Source organism: Sorex araneus, chromosome X, assembly GCF_027595985.1.
Source record: "Sorex araneus isolate mSorAra2 chromosome X, mSorAra2.pri, whole genome shotgun sequence".
In the NCBI taxonomy this organism is placed as follows: Eukaryota; Metazoa; Chordata; class Mammalia; order Eulipotyphla; family Soricidae; genus Sorex; species Sorex araneus.
Genome location: NC_073313.1, coordinates 31798354 through 31819318, shown reverse-complemented (window position 1 = coordinate 31819318; position 20965 = coordinate 31798354). Strand labels below are relative to the sequence as shown.

General features: G+C 39.6%; 1 protein-coding gene across 5 annotated transcripts in view; it reads left to right on the top strand.

The window, feature by feature from the left end:
* Positions 1-20965, top strand: part of DMD (dystrophin) — a 2715231-nt gene that overhangs the window by 2644638 nt on the left and 49628 nt on the right. For 3 of the 5 annotated variants that reach the window (XM_055122927.1, XM_004612436.2, XM_055122928.1), the window contains 7 exons: positions 5042-5208; positions 7399-7510; positions 9916-10052; positions 10767-10805; positions 14930-14995; positions 16137-16202; positions 18752-18910. In XM_055122927.1, coding sequence (XP_054978902.1) covers positions 5042-5208; positions 7399-7510; positions 9916-10052; positions 10767-10805; positions 14930-14995; positions 16137-16202; positions 18752-18910 — 746 coding nt within the window. The remainder of the gene's footprint in view (positions 1-5041; positions 5209-7398; positions 7511-9915; positions 10053-10766; positions 10806-14929; positions 14996-16136; positions 16203-18751; positions 18911-20965) is intronic. The other 2 variants (XM_004612435.2, XM_055122929.1) reach the window with 1 other exon arrangement.

Genomic DNA, 20965 nt, shown 5'->3' with positions numbered 1-20965 from the left:
TATTTGCTTTGCATGTGGTCCACCAAGTACCACCTGGAGTGGCCCCTCTGCACAGAGCCACGAATAAGCCCCGAACAGTGCTGGGTGTGCTCCACTCCTTCCCCCAAAAATAAAAAACAGAAAGATCAAACAGAATGAAAAGATAAACGTCCATTTCTTATCTTTAGCTATGTCAGTCAGCATAGGCAAGCAGTTTTTTTAAGAGCCTAAAATGATAAATCTTGGTCCTTAAATGCTGGAAAGAACCTTGACAATTGCCAACCTTTAAGCACGGGAGAATCTATAGTATTTTGAAAGAAAAGAGCATTCTATAGCTTCCCTTGGTAATTCAAACTAATGCTTTAACCACATCCAGCATCAGGAAATTCTTCCATGTGAGTTATAGCCAGAATTCTTCATGCTTCTTAAAGCCTGTTTTTTCTTGTTCTATCCTCAGTGGAGGATTGAACAGCTGGTCACAGGCCCCTATGCCAGAGCCATTCACATAATTGAAAACTGTTATTAAGTCGCCGCTTCAGCCTCTCTTTCTTGCTCAGTCACTTCCTTCCCCAACCCCCAGCACCACACACACATACACACAGAGTTAAATAATCCCAGTTCCCTTAAGCTGTTCTTGTAGGTGTTTTAAACCCTTTAATTATCATTATACCTTTCTGCTGAGCCTTCTGGGTCAGTTGTAACAAGCATGAGATGCTGTTTTCTAAGAAGGGTTTGAACAGCACTGAGGGTAATAATATCTTTTCCTCACACTCTACTTGCTATGCCTTTAATTACATATCACTGATACGGGGTTTCTTTTTGTCCTTTAATTTTTGGTTCCAGTGATTGAACTCAGAACCTCATACATGCGAAGCATATGCTCTACCACCGAGCCGCATCCCAGGGCCCTTTATTTTTTTTTATTAGTGAATCACTGCGAGGTACAGTTACAGACTTATAAACCTCCATGATTACATTTCAATCATACAATGGTCAAGTATCCATCCTTCCACCAGTGCCCATTTTCCACCACCAATGGTCCCAGCATCCCTCCCGCCATCCACATCCCGTTCCCCCTCCCCCAGCCCTACCCCGTGGCAGGGCATTCAGGGCCCTCATTTTTAAATTTTTCATCGCTACATTTATTGCTGACTCATGATGAGAATTTTCTGTCTTCCAGAGTAAACAGAGGCTTTCTCTTCTTATTTCACTTTCTATATCAAACCTAATTCTTACTCTGCAGCATATCTTTGAATTCATAATCAACTCTCATTTAAACCAAAGTCAGAAATAATATACATATTCATATTAAGTAGTAAGAACCCCATATTTTAAAGAGAAATAAATTAGTTCTCCTTTAAATATACTGCCTTTCTATATTGGGCAATCTCCTAGTTAGACAGGGTTATTTTGATAGTTTATATACTAGAAGAAGACAGTTGTTATAGGGCAGATTATAGCTGAAACATGCAGGTCTTTTGACAGTTTCTCATTGTGTCTTTGTATACAGTAAAGAATGACTGTTAATAAAACTGGCAAGTGTCATAGTTCAACAACCACAGAAGACTAAGTCTGGCTTTGTGTTGACCTGAGGTGCTGGCTACAGCGATGACTCATACTTGTCCTTGGTGCCTTTGATATTTGCAACAGAAACTTTTTGATGAAGACAAAACACATTTTTTAAATGTAACAATTGTACTAAGGCAGAAGAAAGAGCTCATTTGTTAGCTATCATAATTTAGAGTCTTAAAGATACTGATGTTACTGGAAGCTGGGAACAAATGAACAGGGAAGACCCTAACAGAAAGGAAAGGCAACTTGTCCCAGTAGCAGAATTGATCTGTCACTGGAAACAGCCAGGAACTACATTTCCTATCATGCACAAGAGGGAGGGCATTACTACCTTGTACTGTTACAACTAAAAGGGCTGATAAATTGGAAAGAAAATGAGAGATAATGATATTGGTATCCCTGAGTAACTAGTGGGTGAAATTCTGAGGTCACATACTTTCCTATAGCGACAACCTTCTCAGTTTTTAATAGTTAGCATGCTTTAAGAATTTTAAGAGGTGGCCATAATGTGCCATGCTTCCTTAACTAATTTGACCTTCTTTTCATTAAGCATTTTTCCTGGGTGATTGATGGCTAGAATCACTGGGAAACAGTGACCCGGAGATCTGATTTGAGTAGAAGCCCTGTGTGAGCCTCTAGGACAGAACAAAAGAAAACCATCCAATTAGGCTGTCCAGAGACATTTTCTAGCAATTCTTGTTTGGAGAACGGCTTTCTACGGGGCAATGGCAAGCCATTGCCTACGATGCAGTAATAAAATCCATACAGATAAAGGGGCATGAGCAGACCTAGCATCTCCCTTCACAAATTTCAGAAACATCTGGGTTTGGAGATAATAATACTGATGTGGCTCTTGGTGAGTGCCAGAATGCTGTTTCATGGACCTTGCCTGTGTTCGTTTATTTTGATCTTGAATCAACCCTGTGAGGCAGGCACAAATAAAAATTCCACTTTGTAGTGTAAGAAAATTGCAACCAAGAGCGTTCTTTTCCCAAAGTCACAGCCACAGCAAGTCGTAAAGCCGAACTGCATCCCTGGGTGCTGTTCTGTAATTCTTTAGTTTTGTCCCTTTCCTTGGAGGAGGCTGTTTCCAAGGCCGATGCACAGGGGGCCCGGCTACCACTCCCAGTGACACTTGGCTTGGCTCAGTCGATCTGAAGGTTTGAGTCTCATGTCTGACAGTGCTCTCATAGGCCGTGCACCATGAAGGATAGAACTCAGAGTCTCATTCAAACCACGCGTGCAGCCCAGTCTTTTGAGTTGTCTCCCCGGCCCCAATATGTCTTTTGGTTTTACAGAGTTTTCCACATCGTACCGCCTACCTCTGTAGTGGCCCTCAACCCACAGAACAGTGCTCAACAGAAGCTTTGGATCAGTCGCTTGAACTGATGCCATTTTGCAGCTAGGAAGTGCAAGGTTAAACTGCTCATTAGGAAGCTGTTTTAATTTATTATCAGGGTAATGATGGGAGTTCTGTTGCAGTGGTCATGGCTGCAAGCCAATGACCTTGTCAGTCCCAGACCAAGTGGTTTTTGGTGTGAAGTGTGTATCGCTTCACTACTAGTGAATCATATTCCAAGAGAAGCAACATGGGTTTGTAGTACAAGTAGTCATTGTTTATGTGATACTAGATAGATATCCTGCTCGTTGCAGAGTCCATTTACATTGCTCTCCTAAGAGGAAGCACCCTTTGTTTAATGGCAAAAGCAAATGACAGTCATCTACAAGAGTCCTCTTCATTTGCAAACTCAGAGTATCTCTAGAAAAATATTTTAAGGTCATGGTGTACACGGTTAACAAACACAGAAAATAACAGTTTAGGGGATGGAATATTTAAGTTGTAGCACAAGTGCCTAGCATGTGCTACTCCCTGAGTTTGACCCCCAGCATTCCATGGCCTCCTGAGTACTGATGTGTGGATTCCTAGTGGCACCTAAGCACTGCCAAGGCTAAGTACTGAACCCTCAGGCTCATAATTTCAGGCCAAGCATCACTCTCAGTCGCCCCTATTCAAGCCACAAAACATCTGAGGTGAGTGAGAATCTGTGGGCCACAGAACTGACCTAAAGTAATTATATATCTAGAATAATTATGCAGATTATTTTATGAAAATGAAATCTACTCTTTTTTAAAAAGTAATATTAAAAAATCTCTCCAGGGAGCTACAAACTTTAGAAGTGACCTTAAAAATCACCTCAATGCAACATCTAGGAATCTTTTTAAAAGCACAAGAATCAAAATTTAAAACTATGTGAGCTCTTATTGGGAGGCCACTAAAGAGAGATATTAATACCCAGGGAATCAAATGGAAAGACTTATTAGAATGGAGCACAGAAGAGCATGTAGCACTGTAGGACTGTAGTCCCATTGTTCATTGATTTGCTCGAGCGGGCACCAGTAACGTTTTCATTGTGAGACTTGTTGTTACTGTTTTTGGTATATTGAATATGCCATGGGTAGCTTGCCAGGCTCTGCCGTGTGGGCGGGATACTCTTGGTAGCTCCCGGGCTCTCCGAGAGGGACAGTCGGCCGCAAGCAAGGCAAATGCCTACCCGCTGTACTATCGCTCCAGCCCACAGAAGAGCATAACGGAGGAAAAGTAAGGAAGGTCTTTTCTAGGGAAATAGAGGCTCCACCAGTGTTTTCAAGTCCAGTCCCCCCCTTGCCCCCCCACACCTCCCTTCCCCTTATCAACCACCCTGCCATATTTCTTTTGTTTGTCTGTTTTTTGCTTTTCGGGTCACATACAGCAACACAATTACTCCTGGCGATGTATGGGGGACCATATGGGATGCCAGGGATCGAACCCGAGTCGGCCGCATGCAAGGCAAATGCCCTACCCGCTGTACTGTTGCTCTGATCCCAGCCAGCCTGTTATCTTGACAGGAATCTTTTAAAGTTTGGTTGTTAAAGTTTGGGTCTCATGATTTCAGTGTTGTTGACTCTGTGGTTTGGGTATTTAGTTTAGTCATGTCTTCACACCGTCCGGGTAACTGAATCTCCCTGGCCCTGGCTACACCAGATGACTTGTAGATGCTTCTTCATTTTTGATTTTATGCAACATGGAGAAACAAATGCTCTGGCAGGGGAAGGAAATCAGTAGCCCCATGTCATATTCCCCACTCATTTGAAATGACACCAATAAACATAAGCATTTTACTCCTGGCTAACTCTAAGGTATCTGTTCAGCAAAAAGGTACTGGTAGCTTCACTCAGGAGTGTAGTTTGCTTGACCTTTTCTGTTGGGTTGCTTTGGCTATATGGTCATTGCATCACTCAACAGGGTAGTTGCAAATTCCCCAAACCTCAGGGCTAGGTGGCTGCCGGGGTTCCATTGGAGAATGTTGCTCTAAACAGGCCATGTAAATGAAGCCTCCTTGTACAACTGTTGTCTGTGTCCGTCTGTTCATACGTTGTCTGAACTGACAGCTGCCGCCTGCCCCTTTTTGCTTTCTTTGCCTCCTCCTTACTCTCTTTCCTGTTTTTGTAGGCTAATAACAAGCCCGAGATCGAAGCGGCTCTCTTCCTGGACTGGATGCGACTGGAGCCCCAGTCCATGGTGTGGCTGCCCGTGTTGCACAGAGTGGCTGCCGCAGAAACAGCCAAGCATCAAGCCAAGTGTAACATCTGCAAGGAGTGCCCGATCATTGGATTCAGGTACTAGCAAGCCACCGTGACTCTTCCTGTGTCGTCCCCTCATTGATTCTCACTGTTCATTGATTTGATCTGTGGCCTCCTGTGCCCAGTGCTGTGTGCTGGTTCCTCTTCACAGTGGGCTGACACATTGATCACCCCTGTCACTCACTTGGATCTCTGGGTTATTTCGGTGGTTCTGACTTTTAGGCAGTGCCCCTTTCTACTTTTCAAAGACATATCCTTGGTTGAATGGGGTTGCATGCCTGTCTCCATCAAGACGTATGACCATCACAGGGGTCAACACAGTAGCTGGGTCACTCAGCCCTGGAATCCAAACATTTTGACCATCTCTTTTTGTCATGGTCTTCCCTGTGTGTAGAAATTCTCTGAGACTCAATTCTAAAACTCTAGATGGTTCTGTTTGGGGTGTCCCTCATAGAAGCTCAAGTCTATTTCTGACATTGGACCACTTTTGATTCCCCTCCAAGTAAGGCAAATTGTTTCAGGCACCCTGAAATTTACCTATGAATCAGATTACACTCTACAGAGTGCCCTAATGAACTTCTAAGGGAATATAAAGTATACAACTAAATGGAAGATTCAGAAAGCCACCAAGAAGTACTCCTGATAAATTTACAAGTGGAAGAGATAGGAAACCTAGCAGGTTATTATTCCAATATTCTTAAAATGTCACAGCAGGCAATTGACTCTTAAATCCTCAGCCTTGTTGACCTGTTTGGGGAGACAGGATCTTTTGAAATGTACTACTCTTATTGTACAGTCATCTCTAATCCAAAATCTGAAACAATTGTATATTTAAACATCTGGAGTCACATCAGTGTTTCCATAGCAATGAATGAACCCCAGTTTATAACTATAGCAATATAGTCTGTGCCTATTCAGAAGCCACTTAACAGCTAAGTAAACAGCCTTTTCTGGTTATGCTTGAACTTGTTTTATTACTTCATTTCCTAATAACTACTTTGTACATTTTGTGTGGTTTTTATTCACTGTGCTCTTTTACCCTTGGTATTTGTCCTTCTATACTCCATTTTGTTTACAAAGAGTTTTTTCAAAAATCCTTAGTGTTTTCCAAACCCTATGTAGTCAATATTGAGTAGGCATTATAAAGGACACCTTTCTATTCTGGGTTTGAACAGGTAAGAATGACACCATGGTGGGGTAGAGAGGGGACACATAGGGGTCTGCATTAAAATTTTTACCAATCTACTCTTAGCATCCCCAGCTTAATGATTTGTACACCAGGGAGAATTCTATAAAATGCAAAAGGAAAAATGCTTTGAGGATATAAGCATTTTCAATTCTTTTGCCCTTATCAGGTTAGATTATTTTAGGAATCAGCACTTCCCTTTATTCCTCTCTTCCCACCACCCTCCTCCCCACAGTTAAAAGGTGATAGGGATCTAAAATAGGTAACGCCCCTTATGTGCTGTAAAGAATATAAATTGGCAAAAAGTTTCTTATCTAAAAAGGAGAAGGAAAGAAAAATAGGGACCAAAGAATACAATATCCTGAGAAGGGGGAATGTCACAAGTATGTAAGGATTATAAATTCTTTCATCTTATCTCAATTTTTTTTATCTTTTCTTGAGACTTCCGTTATCATTTGTGGTTAAGATAGGGATTTTTGTGAGAAATAAAAGAGATTGTCCAAAAAGAGGAATCTTTATAAATCAGTCAGCAAATATAATTAAAGCAAGATTTGTTTTAATTGAGAGCTCTTGTTTAATTTTCTTTTGTCTTATAAAATTGCTTTACCTTTCTATTTGTGGGGAAAATGCTTCAAAAACATGTCCCCATAATGGGTAGGGGTGCAGTCATGCATCATTCTCTCTATTCTGGAAATTCTTTTTAAATTTTAGTATTTGGTCTTCAAAAGACTGGAAGTTTGCCAGAGCCATCCTACTTAATCCCAAAGAGTTTCTAGTGGAGTTTAAATAAGAGCCGAGTTTTTTCTTCCCTCCCTCCATATGTTTATAGGATAATCTTTCTGCCAAAATATTTTGATACTGTAGGAGACGTACTGGAGAAATCTGGAGGTAGGAAGTGAATCACTTACCTTGTGGGATTAATGAATATTGCATTTCGTTTCTGGAATTAAGGTAGTGTGGAAGAAGGATCATAAAAGAGTGTTCTTGGGGAATTTGATCTGAAGAAATACATATGTGTTTGTTTTTTTGCTCTTTACCAGGTACAGGAGTCTAAAGCACTTTAATTATGACATCTGCCAAAGTTGCTTTTTTTCTGGTCGAGTTGCGAAGGGCCATAAAATGCACTACCCCATGGTGGAATATTGCACTCCGGTAAGTTCCAAGCTTCCTCGACATGGGGGTTTGTTCACCTGGGAGACGTTTCAGTTTTGTACAGTATTGCAGATCATGTCTAATGATGTGATTTATAAGTGTCCCAGATGTTCCCCCAGATGTTACCTAGCTAAAATGGCTGCAAGTGTGGGCTCTAGGATTTACCTCAGCTCTAGTGCATAGGGGCAGTGCTGGCACGCGCAGAACATCGCAGCCACTCAACAGATGTTCTTGAATGGATAAGTTTTGCTTTCGTTCACATGCTTGCGGGGTTGATTTTTTTTCAACTTTGTTTTGTCCAGCTCTGGTAGTTACGGGGAAAGGTTTCTGTGGCTGTGGGACATGTTGAATATATAGGGAGGAGGTGACAGAGACTTCTCAATATTCATAATCCAAAAATTTCCAATCACTCTTGCTTATTGTGTATCTGTGTAACACTTTAGCAACTAAATGCTAGTTCTTTACTCTTTTAACTGTTCTGTGTGAAGTAAGCATAATGATGATAGGACTCTTTTTAACTAGGAGAGGACTCTGAGGTCCTGAGGTGAAACACATTGCTCAAGGTTCTGTTGTCAAGAGGGTTGGAAATGTTCAGTGGAGAAAGGGTTTGTTTGGGGGCAGTGTTCATGGCTGATAGAACTTAGAAAACTCACGGGTGGAACGGGACAAAACCGCTAGACTGTAGTGTAAATTAAATTATGTGAGCCCTGAATGGTCTCTCGGCCAAGGTTGGTCAGCAGTATTCACGTTACCTGGGCCCTTCCTAGAAATCAAGACCCCGACACCTCCACCCGCTGACTTCCTAAACTTCAACATGCATTTTAGCAAGTTTTGCAGGGGCATTACTACACACACTAAAGTTTGAGAAGCTCCGCTTCAGAGCATCTCTATTATCTTCGTAGGCATAAGCCTCCCCATGAAATTGTGCTCACTTTGATTCCTTTTACAAAGGTATTGAGTGATGGAGAGTGGACCATGCTGTTCATGGACTGACATTTAGTGGGCAAAAGAGGATGTCACTGTGGGAAAAACAGTTTTGAAAATGCAGTGAAGGATGGTGAAAACTCAGGCCAGCTTTTCATCGTGAGGATCCCTATATAAACTTCCCATTTCCCAAGTAACCCAGTAGATACACTTCATTCATTCCAACAGCTATGTGCGAGGCAGTTGCCCCTACTTCATTTGTGATCTTTGTCTCAAATAGGTAAATAATGTGCCAAAGAAACCCCACTAGTCCATACAAAGACTGTTTCTGAGAGCATGATTTTAACTTTTTCTCTTTTTAATATTTAACTTTTCTTGACATGTAACAATTTTTATGAGACTGTATAGTTTAGGGTTCCATTTCATATCTCAAAATGTATGTAACCATCTGCAAAATAGAAATATACCTTCACCACAGTCTGTTAGTTCAGCCTTTTGACATCTGCCAACAAGTGGTAGTCCATGCACCAGTGGTTGGCAACCACTACATTTGACTTTTGTTCCATTTGAGATTGATGCTCTGTGGGCTGTTTTTTTTTCTGAATTCCCAAAGCCTTTGTTTTCTTTTTTAAAATTTTATTGAATCACGTGAGATAGTTACAAGCTTTCATGTTTGGGTTACAACCTCACAATGATCAAACACCCATCCCTCCACCAGTGCACATTCCCCACCACCAATATCCCGGGTATACCTACCCTTTCCCACCCTCTTCCTGCCTCTATGGCAGACAATATTCCCCATACTCTCTCTCTACTTTGGGGCATTATAGCTTGAAACACAGACACAGAGAGGTCATCATGTTTGGTCCATTATCTACATAGAGGTACTGCACTCATTTTTTAAATTTTTTTCAATTTTATTGAATCACCGTGAGATAGTTACAAGCTTTCATGTTTGGGTTACAATCTCACAATGATCAAACACTCATCCCTCCACCAGTGCACATTCCCCACCACCAATATCCCGGGTATAGCCCCCCTTTTCCACCCTCCCCCTATCTCCATAGCAGACAATATTCCCCATTCTCTCTCTCTCTCCTTTTGGGCATTATAGCTTGCAACACAGATACTGAGAGGTCATCATGTTTGGTCCATTATCTACTTTCAGCATGCATCTCCCATCCCAACTGGTTTCTCCGGCAATCATTTTCTTAGGGGACTGCATTCATTTGTGGAGTATAAAATAACATTACATGAGGTTGACACCCAAGGACAGTAGATACAAGGGCCAGGGGAATTGCCCCATAGCTGGAAGACTGCTTCAGCTTCCAGCTGAAGGGGAGAAGGCAGATGGAATAGAGAAGGGATCACTAAGCCTTTGTTTTCAATCTCCCTACTACAACCATCTTACGAACAGTGGATTGATCCTTTGTGTTGATGTCTTGCCCTCCCAATCTGATGTCTAGCAATTTCCCTTTCAGACTACATCTGGAGAAGATGTTCGCGACTTTGCCAAGGTACTGAAAAACAAATTTCGAACCAAAAGGTATTTTGCGAAGCATCCCCGAATGGGCTACCTGCCAGTGCAGACTGTCTTAGAGGGGGACAACATGGAAACGTGAGTAGTGGCAGAAGCCCAACCGCCTCTCATTTGATGTATATTGGAGCTCCTCTCAGCTGACTATTCTCTTTCACTCCGAAATGCAAACAGTCTCTCCTATTTCTTTCCTTAGACTTCCTTCAACTGAAAAGACAAAAAACAGGCTGTTGTTTGATTGCTATGTTGCCATATTAGTTGTCCCAGGACAATGACCTTTTCCAAATATTAAATTTTATAGCGGGGAACGGGGAAACAACATTTCACAGCTACTAATTATATCTCAAGGCTTCTAAGAAATATGGGACTGTTTACAAATGAGTGATTCCAATATTTCATTTTGGTTTTCCTCACAAATCAGTAGATGTGTGTCTTTCTTTATCTGGTTGTGTGGTCATACCTAGTCACTTTTTTTTTCTACTTGAAAGCAAAGAGAATTGCAGGAAATTTCTTCACAGTAAGTAAGTAGTAATGATTCTCATGATCAAACAGATGATGTCTGCACCTCTTTTCAACCTTCTCCTTCTCGTTTTTTTTTTTTTTTGCCACAATGTGTATGCCAATAACTTAACTGTTTATTTTTTCCTTTGGATTCATTTTCCACTTTTGTTTGGCTATTGCTTTCCATAGTTCACACTTTATTGGTTGCATTTTATTTCATTTGGCGTTTCAATGATTATTTTGCGGCTGAGTTTGCCTGTGTCTCTCTTCACCACCCCATTTTTTGTTTTGCAGTCCTGTTACTCTGATCAACTTCTGGCCAGTAGATTCTGCGTGAGTACTTCTGCTGAAGGGTGCTACTACCACCAACACATTCGCTTGCTTGATTTTTTAAGTTTTCGTTCTGTTTCTTTATTTTGTATTAAAGACATTAGTTTCCCTTCCTTCATTCTGATTATTTGTCTCCCCTTGGTGAGACTTTCAAGAGTGCCATCTGCCACGGATCAGGAGAATCAGAGTGAGATGTTCAGGGCTCTACCTGGGCACGTTTGAAAGAGACCTTGACCTTGAGCACAAGTTAACAGCAAAGACATTGTGTTGTCGTTAGTTGTATTTCTATGAGAGGTGTTTATAACCCTTCTGATATATTCAGGGATGAACATTCAAATCACAAAATAACATTCTTGAGCTATTTTTCTTGAGAGTCAGTGTTTTGGACCTTCAGATGGATAATGGCTTATTCTTTTGGGCTTGTTCTAAGTGGACCTTTAAAAACCAGCACGATTTGTTTGTTAGTATGATGTTTGAGTTTGCTTGAGTCATTTCAATGTGGTGTGTGGGCTTTCTGTCAAGCAATGTCGTGCTATTTGACTAATCCTTATAGGCATGAATTTCTCAGTTTTGAACTAAACTCAATTTGCTCTCCTCTCCAAACTAAGTATTCAGCTCATAAATAGTTAAACAGTAACACTGGAAGGAATGCCTAACATAGTCTTTGTTATTATTACTGGTGTGTATTAATAATACTAATAATACCAACAATGATAGGATTATTTCATAGTTTATAATGTTAGAATACTTTTGAGCCTCTGTAATGTATATATTAGGAGAATGTGCATGTTTTATATGGTTTATATGACATTTTTGGTATGTAAAAATTACTTTATTAAGATATTTAAAAATAAATAGCTATTATATATAAGAAAGAAATAAATAGTTTGAAAGGTGAGCTTATATAAGAATTTGGCTTATTTTCACTGGGTTGTCTTTATTATTATACCCTGTAATTTAAATCTATACTTTTAAAGAAATCCTGTAGTAATGAATTCAAATTATGAATTGGGATTTAATTTCTATCAGCCTAAAGAAGTATACTTGTTCTAATTTTATTATTTTGCTTCTCCCCACTTAATTTTAAGATACAGTATCAATATACCTTAATTTTTACTCATCACCCTTAAACAACTTGGGGAATTATTTAGATTTGATAATTTTATTTCCTTGTTATTAATAATTCCTTTCCCTAACCTGGGTCATCTATTTCTTATTGAAGCTAGATATTTAAATATATAAATATATAAGATATTTAAGATACTGGTAGACAGAAATCCTTGGCTTGATTAGATTCTCATCAGCAAATGGATTACTTCATGTTGAAAAATATTTTAACCAGTGCAAAGATGTGAAAGACAAAATTACTGAAGTACATTTTAGATGCATGGATAGAAGTGGCACAAAATGATAAATGATAATAAAGAATATGCTGATATACAGGCTAATAAAGAAAATCCTAATGACCACTTTAATGTAGCTTATCTTAGAGGCTATTCTTAAATTTTAAAGATTTTAATGACATCCTTTATTAGAGAACACTACCCAACAACTAGAAAATACCCTCACTTTACTTTCCTTTTTACAAAAAGTCTGTTAGGTTATTTAGAAATAGTGGAAAGTTTTGATTTGGAGGAAGGAAACAAAACCAGCAACTACAATTCCTGTTTTGTTTAATGCCGTTAATTTTTTCTAAAATATTTGCTCATAGGATAATAAATAATGTATAAAATAGATTGTAAAGCTAGTCTATTCAGGCAGAACAGCCAGGCCCTGGGGTGTTTAATTTGGCAAGAATTCTATCTGATGTTAACAACTCCTGTAATGGTGACAGCATTTAACCCATTCCATCTGGATCACAGAATTGAAGAGTTTACTAAGATACAGGTCTTTTGGTTTTCTTTAGAAGAAAAACATACTTACCTGTATTTGTGATATTGTTTGCAACTGAACCTAGCAAAAAAACTTTTATAATGATTGTCCACAAGTAGGACAGTGAAACAGTGTTATTTAGCTCTTCTGCTTTGAAAGATGAGTGGATGAAAACTTATTAATGGAGTTTTCACATAGGAGAAAAATGGTTGTGGGAGGGATATAATTGGCTCAAGTACTGAGAGAAACAATCTTTCTTGTATTCTTGTGTGTTTAGAAAGTGGGAGAGGAAAACAATACTCATACCTTCCCCGGGAAAATGTTTTAGAAGGCTTTGTATTTACTTTTGTTTCTGGACTAAAGAGTTTGGACTTCTACTAATTTTCTATTTTTAAATGGTTCTCTGGCCAGTACTCCTTTTGGCTCATCTTGTTTCATTAGTCCCTCCTTTAATATAAATATACACACATATGCATATATTTTAGACTTCTAGTTTCTATGAGTTTTTGTGCTCATGCACGCTGTTAGATGTTATAAACATTAACAAGAAAAATAACATGCAATTAATCTCAAGGCTGAGTGAAAATTCTGCATGTGGTTTTCTAGAGGAGACTTTTTAAAGTGTTCTAGATTTATATACGTGGTTTTCTTGGTGTACTTCTACCCCACGGTCTCAACTTTTCTTCTGTGCACTAGCAAGGTAGCAATTACAATAATGGGAAATGCTAATGTATTTTCCTTGATGATATACCTTTGGCTTATAAAACTTATCTTCTTATTCCAGAAGATAGGATTTACAGGTTAGATCCAAACACTAAATTATTTTGACCTACGTAAATAATTCAATATAAACCATAGCATTCTTCTACTAGTGTGATGTTTCAGGATTCTTGCAAATGAATAAATTAAGTGTCCAAAATGATAGTGGAAATCTTTGGATCTGCCTAATAAATTAGGTGGTCATCCTTTTCTTTCCTTGAGAAAATCTAAAATCTTTGGAATTCATTTCAAATTTGATAATGGTGACACGACTACACAATAGCATTGGCTTCGTAATATGACTTTTCTTTCTCAGAGAAGACTCTATAGTACTTTCTGCCGTATGTTGTAGTCATCTTATTTACATATCTTCTTTAAGAAATAAGGATTTCTAGAACATTCCCTAAGTATACCCAGGCAATTACCTATTTTTAATGGATGGGCGGACATGATATTTAAGATATTATTTTAAATATCCTGACCAAGTGTTTGAATGCCATTTGGATGTCAGACTAAAAACAGTCCTCATTCAATAGATTGCTGCCGATTTTTGGAATCATGCCTTTACCTAAGGGCTTTGTGTGTCAAAAGAGAAATGGAAGAGCCCTTTTGTCTTGATCCAATTAAAACAAAATAGCACAAGCCCAAACTGGTTTTCAGAAGCAATGGGTATTTTCCCTAAGGTGAATCTAAAAGATAGTATAAAAATTTCAAGGATAATTAATAGACCAGATATGGAAGGGTAGAAAAAAATAACCCCATAAAAATTCTAGTCTGTGAAGGAAATTTTTGATGGAATTTAGACCCCCAAAATGTGTAGACATTTTGTCCTAAATCTCCCTCTCATTTCCCCTCTGTACCCCTAATAAAGATGTCAGACAACCATGACATTCTTTTTGACCTAGTCATTCTTTTAATAACATCAGTGAGTGATTATGGATTCAATTGTATTCTGTAAACTGCATAGTGGTTTTGTTGCTAAAATTGGTAGATATACTTTCTTTACAAAATTATGTGGACCAAGACATTTTGGTATGTGGGATGTTAAGCAATCATGGACTGGAGTGTGGCCTTATTGGAACTCAAATTGTTTGCTGTAAACATTCTAGACAAACATACAGTTTCCACTCAATAAAATGGCAGCTAGTAAATAGCACAGGCATAATTTGTTTAAAACTTGAAGCCACATAGTACCACTAAATAGAAATGACAAAGTAGGAGTGTGGAATGTCACACAGAAATTGTCCACCCCAACCTTTCCTGTAATTGAAACTTCCCAGAGTTTTTAATCTCTTTGTGGCTTTTTGAGAAAGGTAGAAGGATGAGAAATCCTCTTTCAAACCTGGATTAAAAATTCTTGATGATATCTCTAAGAAGCAGGAACAACTAAATGCGTACATTATCCGTAGAATTAGAATAAAAGCATTCTGTATGGTGGGTTTTTTTTCTCCAGGAAAGGATGGTATCTGTGACTAATCACATTTTCTGCCTTATAGGCCTGCCTCGTCCCCTCAGCTCTCACACGATGATACTCATTCACGCATTGAACATTATGCTAGCAGGTATGAGACTAGTTGAATGCCAGGCAAATATTGGTTGAAATAACTAACCAAGGAAAGCTAACCTATAATAATTTAAAGCAATCTCCCTCCCACCCCTGATCTTGTCTGATTTCTACTAATCAACTTGCCCCCTAACGTGCATGCCATTTCACTGCATGTTGTTTTTGAACATCACTAAGAGCATTAGTCCAGAACAATTTCCCTAACCCTGACCTTGAAAAATCCTGATAGCTTTGTTCTATTTTGTATACTGAGCACGTGTAATGACTTGGTTTAGAAATCGTCTAACCTTAGAAAACTGCCAGACCAAACATAAATATGTAAATAAGTGATATTCTGTATTAAGGGGAGAATGTGAAAGCATAGACCTTCCGTTTGTGTGTTTACTTGACATAATTTGCTGTAAAGAAAATAGTTTTCCTAATCCTTGGACCTTTTGCCACATCCCCACACCCCCGCTTTGTGCTTGAGATTAAGCTTTATACTTAAAAACTGAATTGCTAATTATAAGGTATCTTATGCTTGTTAAGTCAATCTGTAAGAGTTTGGTTAACTTTATTTTAAGCTGTAAAAAGATTTTATTATTGTCTGAGGTAATGGAGGTGTTTAAAGGTAAAAATTAATAGCAGAAGTTTAGAAAGCTTACTGTGAATCCATCCTTTATTGATAGTCTGACTTCTGAACCAACAGGTCTCTCAACAGTGGAAAGCATTAACTAGCTATATGTACATGTACATACACACAAAATACACATATATAAATCTCTCATCAGTGGAAATCTTTAATTGTCTTCCCAAAACAAGGGGTAGTGTAAGGTCTGAAGTCAAGTTGTTAGGGGAGCTTTTCTTCTGAAAACAAAGGCCTGTTCTCAGCAAAAGGGAGATCGATCACTGAAGAAAGAAACAGCCATGAATTACAACTTCCCTTAGAATTTATAGCATAAATGTGAAGCTACTAACTAGCTGTGGACTACCACTCACTGTCTCAAATGGCTAGGCCAGCACACTCATCCTTTAGTTTGAAGGATTCCTTTCTCCTCTTGACATGATTTATCCTTTAGTTTTCAGGAATGTTCGATTAGGTCTTGAATAGATTCTAAGAAGTCACATAAGTTTTAATGAGCTTTTACGTTTTTTATCAGGCTAGCAGAAATGGAAAACAGCAATGGATCTTATCTAAATGATAGCATCTCTCCTAATGAGAGCATGTAAGTATCCCATCTCTTTTTACAAAATGTTCCTGACCATGAAATTGCTTTGAGGGATTTAGAGGTAGGATAGTACAGCAGATAGGGTAAGCATTATATTCATTTGACCTTTCAAAGAGCCATTCTGTTCATATTTTTCCCTTTAACTTTCAACAGTCTGACAGAGAATGAGCTCATCCCAATTCTGGCATGATTGGGATTCCAATTCACAAAAACGATTCTCCTGATTCTGATTTAATATCATATCATACCAGATTATGGAGTCCCAAATACTTTAATCATCTTAAATGTTTAGTCTTTGACCAAACCCCCCAGATACTTAAAGAAAATGTTTATTAGTTTTAAAGTAGCGGCTGAATAGTATTTTTTTTCCCACTCAGTTGAGAGTGGAAGTAGAATCCCGGGATATTTGCCCTGATATTCCCATACCATAGACTACTTGGCCATCTTCCTTCAGCGATCTGAAGTTATAGATTTTTTGTGACTTAGCATCATCATCAATTAAAGTAAGGCAGTCTTATGAAGGGTTTCATAAGAGAGTGTATAGATTCAGGTCATAGATTCTTAGTTGGGTACTAAGCCAGACTTTACTACTCAAGTTCATAGAGAACATGGCTAGAGAAGTATTCTACAGAGTGAGAGTAGAGAGGTTAGTCACAATAAGGAACTTGGGAAATATTGCCATAAATGCAGATATGGCCTGAGGGATAGGGAACAGACTAAGAAGCTAGTAAGATGGGAAAACAAAGGAGTCACTAACGGAATTGGTAATTAAGAGAGAGGAACTCTAGTCAAAATCAAATGACGCTTGTAGTTTGGTAAGTTACGGATATTGCACCTCTGTCAGAGAAGAGCTAAACAAGAGGAAGAATGGTTCATGGATCACATGTACTTGGTGTGGTGGCCCAAGGTCACACTCTGATGAGAAAAGAGCAAGTAGGAGGACTTGGCTGAGAGAAGTCGTATCAGTGTAGCATGTATACACAACTGGTTATTAAAGACATGAGAATTAATCATCTCATCTGAAACATAATAAAGAATCACGTAAACACTCAATGAAAACTCAACAAAGCTTGCTGCATTCTCAGCTATGGTGAAAAAGTGTTGAGTATTTACTGTAGGAAATACCTTGACAGGAAAGTATGTGACGAAAGAATCAATCAAAGGTAAATAAACTGAATGAATTGCTTCTTTGGATCACAGAAAGGTGTTAGAAGCTCTATCACATGCAAAGGAATGCTAGTTCTAGGTGCGTAACAATGGCAACTGCCTAAGAAATAGGAGCAGTTTAGTTAGAGCTAGATGTTGTCATTACGAATGGAAAGTTCTAGCAGTAAGACTTCAAACTTTGAGTAGAAAGACAATAAATTAGGTAGACAGTAAAAGTGCTTTCAGATTTCTTTTAAAGGAAATACAGTTTTAACTCATTCGGAGGACATGCACTTTGACCCAGTGTGGTGTGGTAAAATCATGATAATTTAGGGGTAGGTTGGGGGAAGTGGTTAGTGGTTGATTTCACTTAAATATTTGCTTTTAATACCCAATAATTATTTTTGTTCAACTTATCATTTCTCAACCAGTTATCTGAGTTGACAGACCAAAGTCTTTTAAATTGGGAGGATTTTACCCTAATATCTATGTGTGTTTTTTTTTCCCAACTCGGGAGGCATGGAGAGGAGAAAAGGAAATTAAGTGGGTGTAAAAAAGGGAATGTGAATATATCATTTTAATGATATCTAGCCAGAAGCAAAGTGCTGTAACCTCTCATGAAGAACAGAATGAAGTTCTTATAACTTGGAAGCACACAGGCTTTTCAGGAGCCAGGAGCAATGCATTTAGAAGATAATTTCTCCTTGTGTTAGAAAAATCCTAGTTTCAAGAAAAAAATGCATCTACTTCCCAAAATAATAATACTTTTGTGTGTGTGCATGTGTATGTGTGTTGCAGGCATTCAACCCAGGGCCTTATGCATGCAAGGCAGGTGCTCTATCACTAAACCAAATCCCCAACCCATTTGCCTTTTTGTTCCTCAAGATTAATCCTTCAAAGCTGCCTCTAGCAGTGAGTTAATTTTTTTTAAAAAATATGTATCTTTTTTGCCCAGTTTTTGTATTCCCATTTAAGAGACTGTTACTCTTATTTTAAGGGTTGCAGTAATTTTCCTGGTCAGTATTAGTAATATTCAACAGATGATCTTGACAGGCTTGGTAACAAACATTATACAGTCATTATCATGCCTTTTAATATTTATTAACTATTGCTTCAGCTGTCAACATAGAGGCCCAGTACTTCTATACTTCTGCCACTCATTTTCCCATGTAAATAGGCCAATCTGAGTCTACGGAAAACTTGAGCAAGAAGCAATGAATTGTCTCAAGTATGGTAGACCAGTCTTCAACCCGACCATATCCAAATGTATTCAGAAGCAGGAAAAAGAGTAATTGTTACGAACAAATAAATGTTTCTATTTCTAAGTACACACCTGAGTCCCTGACCCCCAAAGCCAAATAAGGGGGGCAAAAACCAAAACCTTTGATTTTATTTTCCAGAGATGATGAACATTTGTTAATCCAGCATTACTGCCAAAGTTTGAACCAGGACTCCCCCCTGAGCCAGCCTCGTAGTCCTGCCCAGATCTTGATTTCCTTAGAGAGTGAGGAAAGAGGGGAGCTAGAGAGAATCCTAGCAGATCTTGAGGAGGAAAACAGGTGAGTTTTATTTCTAGATTTGTCATTGGTATGCAGAGTGCATCCACATGCACACATAGAAAAGTGCCAGGAATCTTAGAGTCATTCTATGTCTAAATTGTTTTCTACAATAATCTGTTTAGCTCCATTTACAGATTCTTTTGTTACCTGAAAGAAGAACATAAATGTAATAGCGCAACTAAGAACTCGTATTTTAGCGGTGAGAGGAATTAATACTGATGGAATTATTTGATTTGTTACATGTGTTCCAGAGGGTTTGGTTTCATTTGTGAGAACAGAATTTAAGAACAAAGTAGGTCATTTAATTTTATAATGATATAATGTGTTTATGTGTTGGGCTGTATGTATCTCTAAGTATTTAAGAAAGTAGGTTTATTGGCTTGGTTATGTTTGGACACAAATTAGTTCATCCTGATTTTCATCGTCAAATACAGAAATCATTTATGTTCATTGTCATAGAAGATCGGGGAGTTGATTCCAGTTGTCACTCATCACTTGAGAAAGATACTCATGTAAAAATAGAAATCTGTATCAATGTCATCCCATTGTTCATCGATTTGCTCAAGCAGGCACCAGTAACATCTCCATTCATCCCTGTCACGTGCTAGTGTAGCCCAGTGGCGTACTGGGGGTGCTCTTTCAGGGTCAGGGCAAAGAGGACTGTCATTGTTACTGTTTTTGGCATATCGAACACACCATGGGTAGCTTATCAGGCTCTGCCATGCGGGCGGGATACTCTTGGTAGCTTGCCAGGCTCTCCAAGAGGGATGGAGGAATTGAACCCAGGTCGGCCTCGTGCAAGGCAAACGCCCTATCTGCTGTGCTATCGCTCCAGCCCAGCACTTCATAAATGGCATAAAATCCCTGCAGACAATGACAGGGCTGCCTAGATGGCACAGTGGGCTGACAAGCAGAAGCTCTGCCTTGATTCCCCAGCACTCTGCATTCCCCTGAGCACCCCTGTTGAGACGCCTTCCCCTCAAAAAGGACAATACAGATGGACTCCCCAGACATTTAAGATTTCCCCACCATCTTTGATTTATTTTTTATTTATTTATTTTGATTTTTGGGTCACACCTGGCAGTGCACAGGGGTTACTCCTGGCTCTCCACTCAGGAATTACCCCTGGCGGTGCTCAGGGGACCATATGGGATGCTGGGATTCGAACCCGGGTTGGCCACGTGCAAGGCAAATGCCCTACCTGCTGTGCTATGGCTCCAGCCCCTTCACCACCATCTTTGAGGGAACTCCAGTGAATAAACTGAAACCACCCGGCAGGCTCATTTTCCAATATTCACATGATCTCCTAGCAAGGCCACCAGAGACTTGCCTCATCAGCCGCCCTCTGTTCAGGCCAGAGGAGCCAACTGGGAGGAAGGGGATGGAGATATGGCTGGCAGGCTAAGCACATGCAGGAGGCCCAGGTTTGATCCTGGCGTGACCACCGATCTCCCCCGGAGCATGTCTAAGGGTGACTCCTGGAGCTCAGAGCTGGAAATGGCCCAAGCACCTGCAAGTATAACCAAAAAGCAAACCCCAAAAACATAGTGCTGGGTCCAGGAAATGGCTGGCTGGCTAGAGCACCTTTCTGGCAAGCACGAGGCCAAGAGTTTGATCCCTGGCACCAAATGCAATCCTGGCAGGTCTATTTTCAGCCATCCCTGCAGCCACAGGCGACTTCTGGCCACACCTCAACCAGTCTGCGACCAAACGGTATATGACCCATGGGAGAGAGGCTGCAGAGGAGTGGAAATTAAACGGACCAAGAAGATAACTCAAGGGTAAAGGACAGGCTTGGCATGTGTAAGACCCTGAGGCCGATCACCCCCACTCTGCATGCAGTGCACCCCAAAGCACCACTGAGCATATTAGAAAAATTTTCTAAGGTCAGAGAAATAGTAGAGCAGGGAGGGTGTTCGTCTCGTACCTGCAGACCTGGGTTCAATCCCCAGCACTCTGAACACAGAGCCAGGAGAAAACCCTGAGCACCACCAGGTGTGACCCAGAAACTAAAATAAAGGAAGAAATTGGTGGGGCTTGCGAGATGGTACAGTA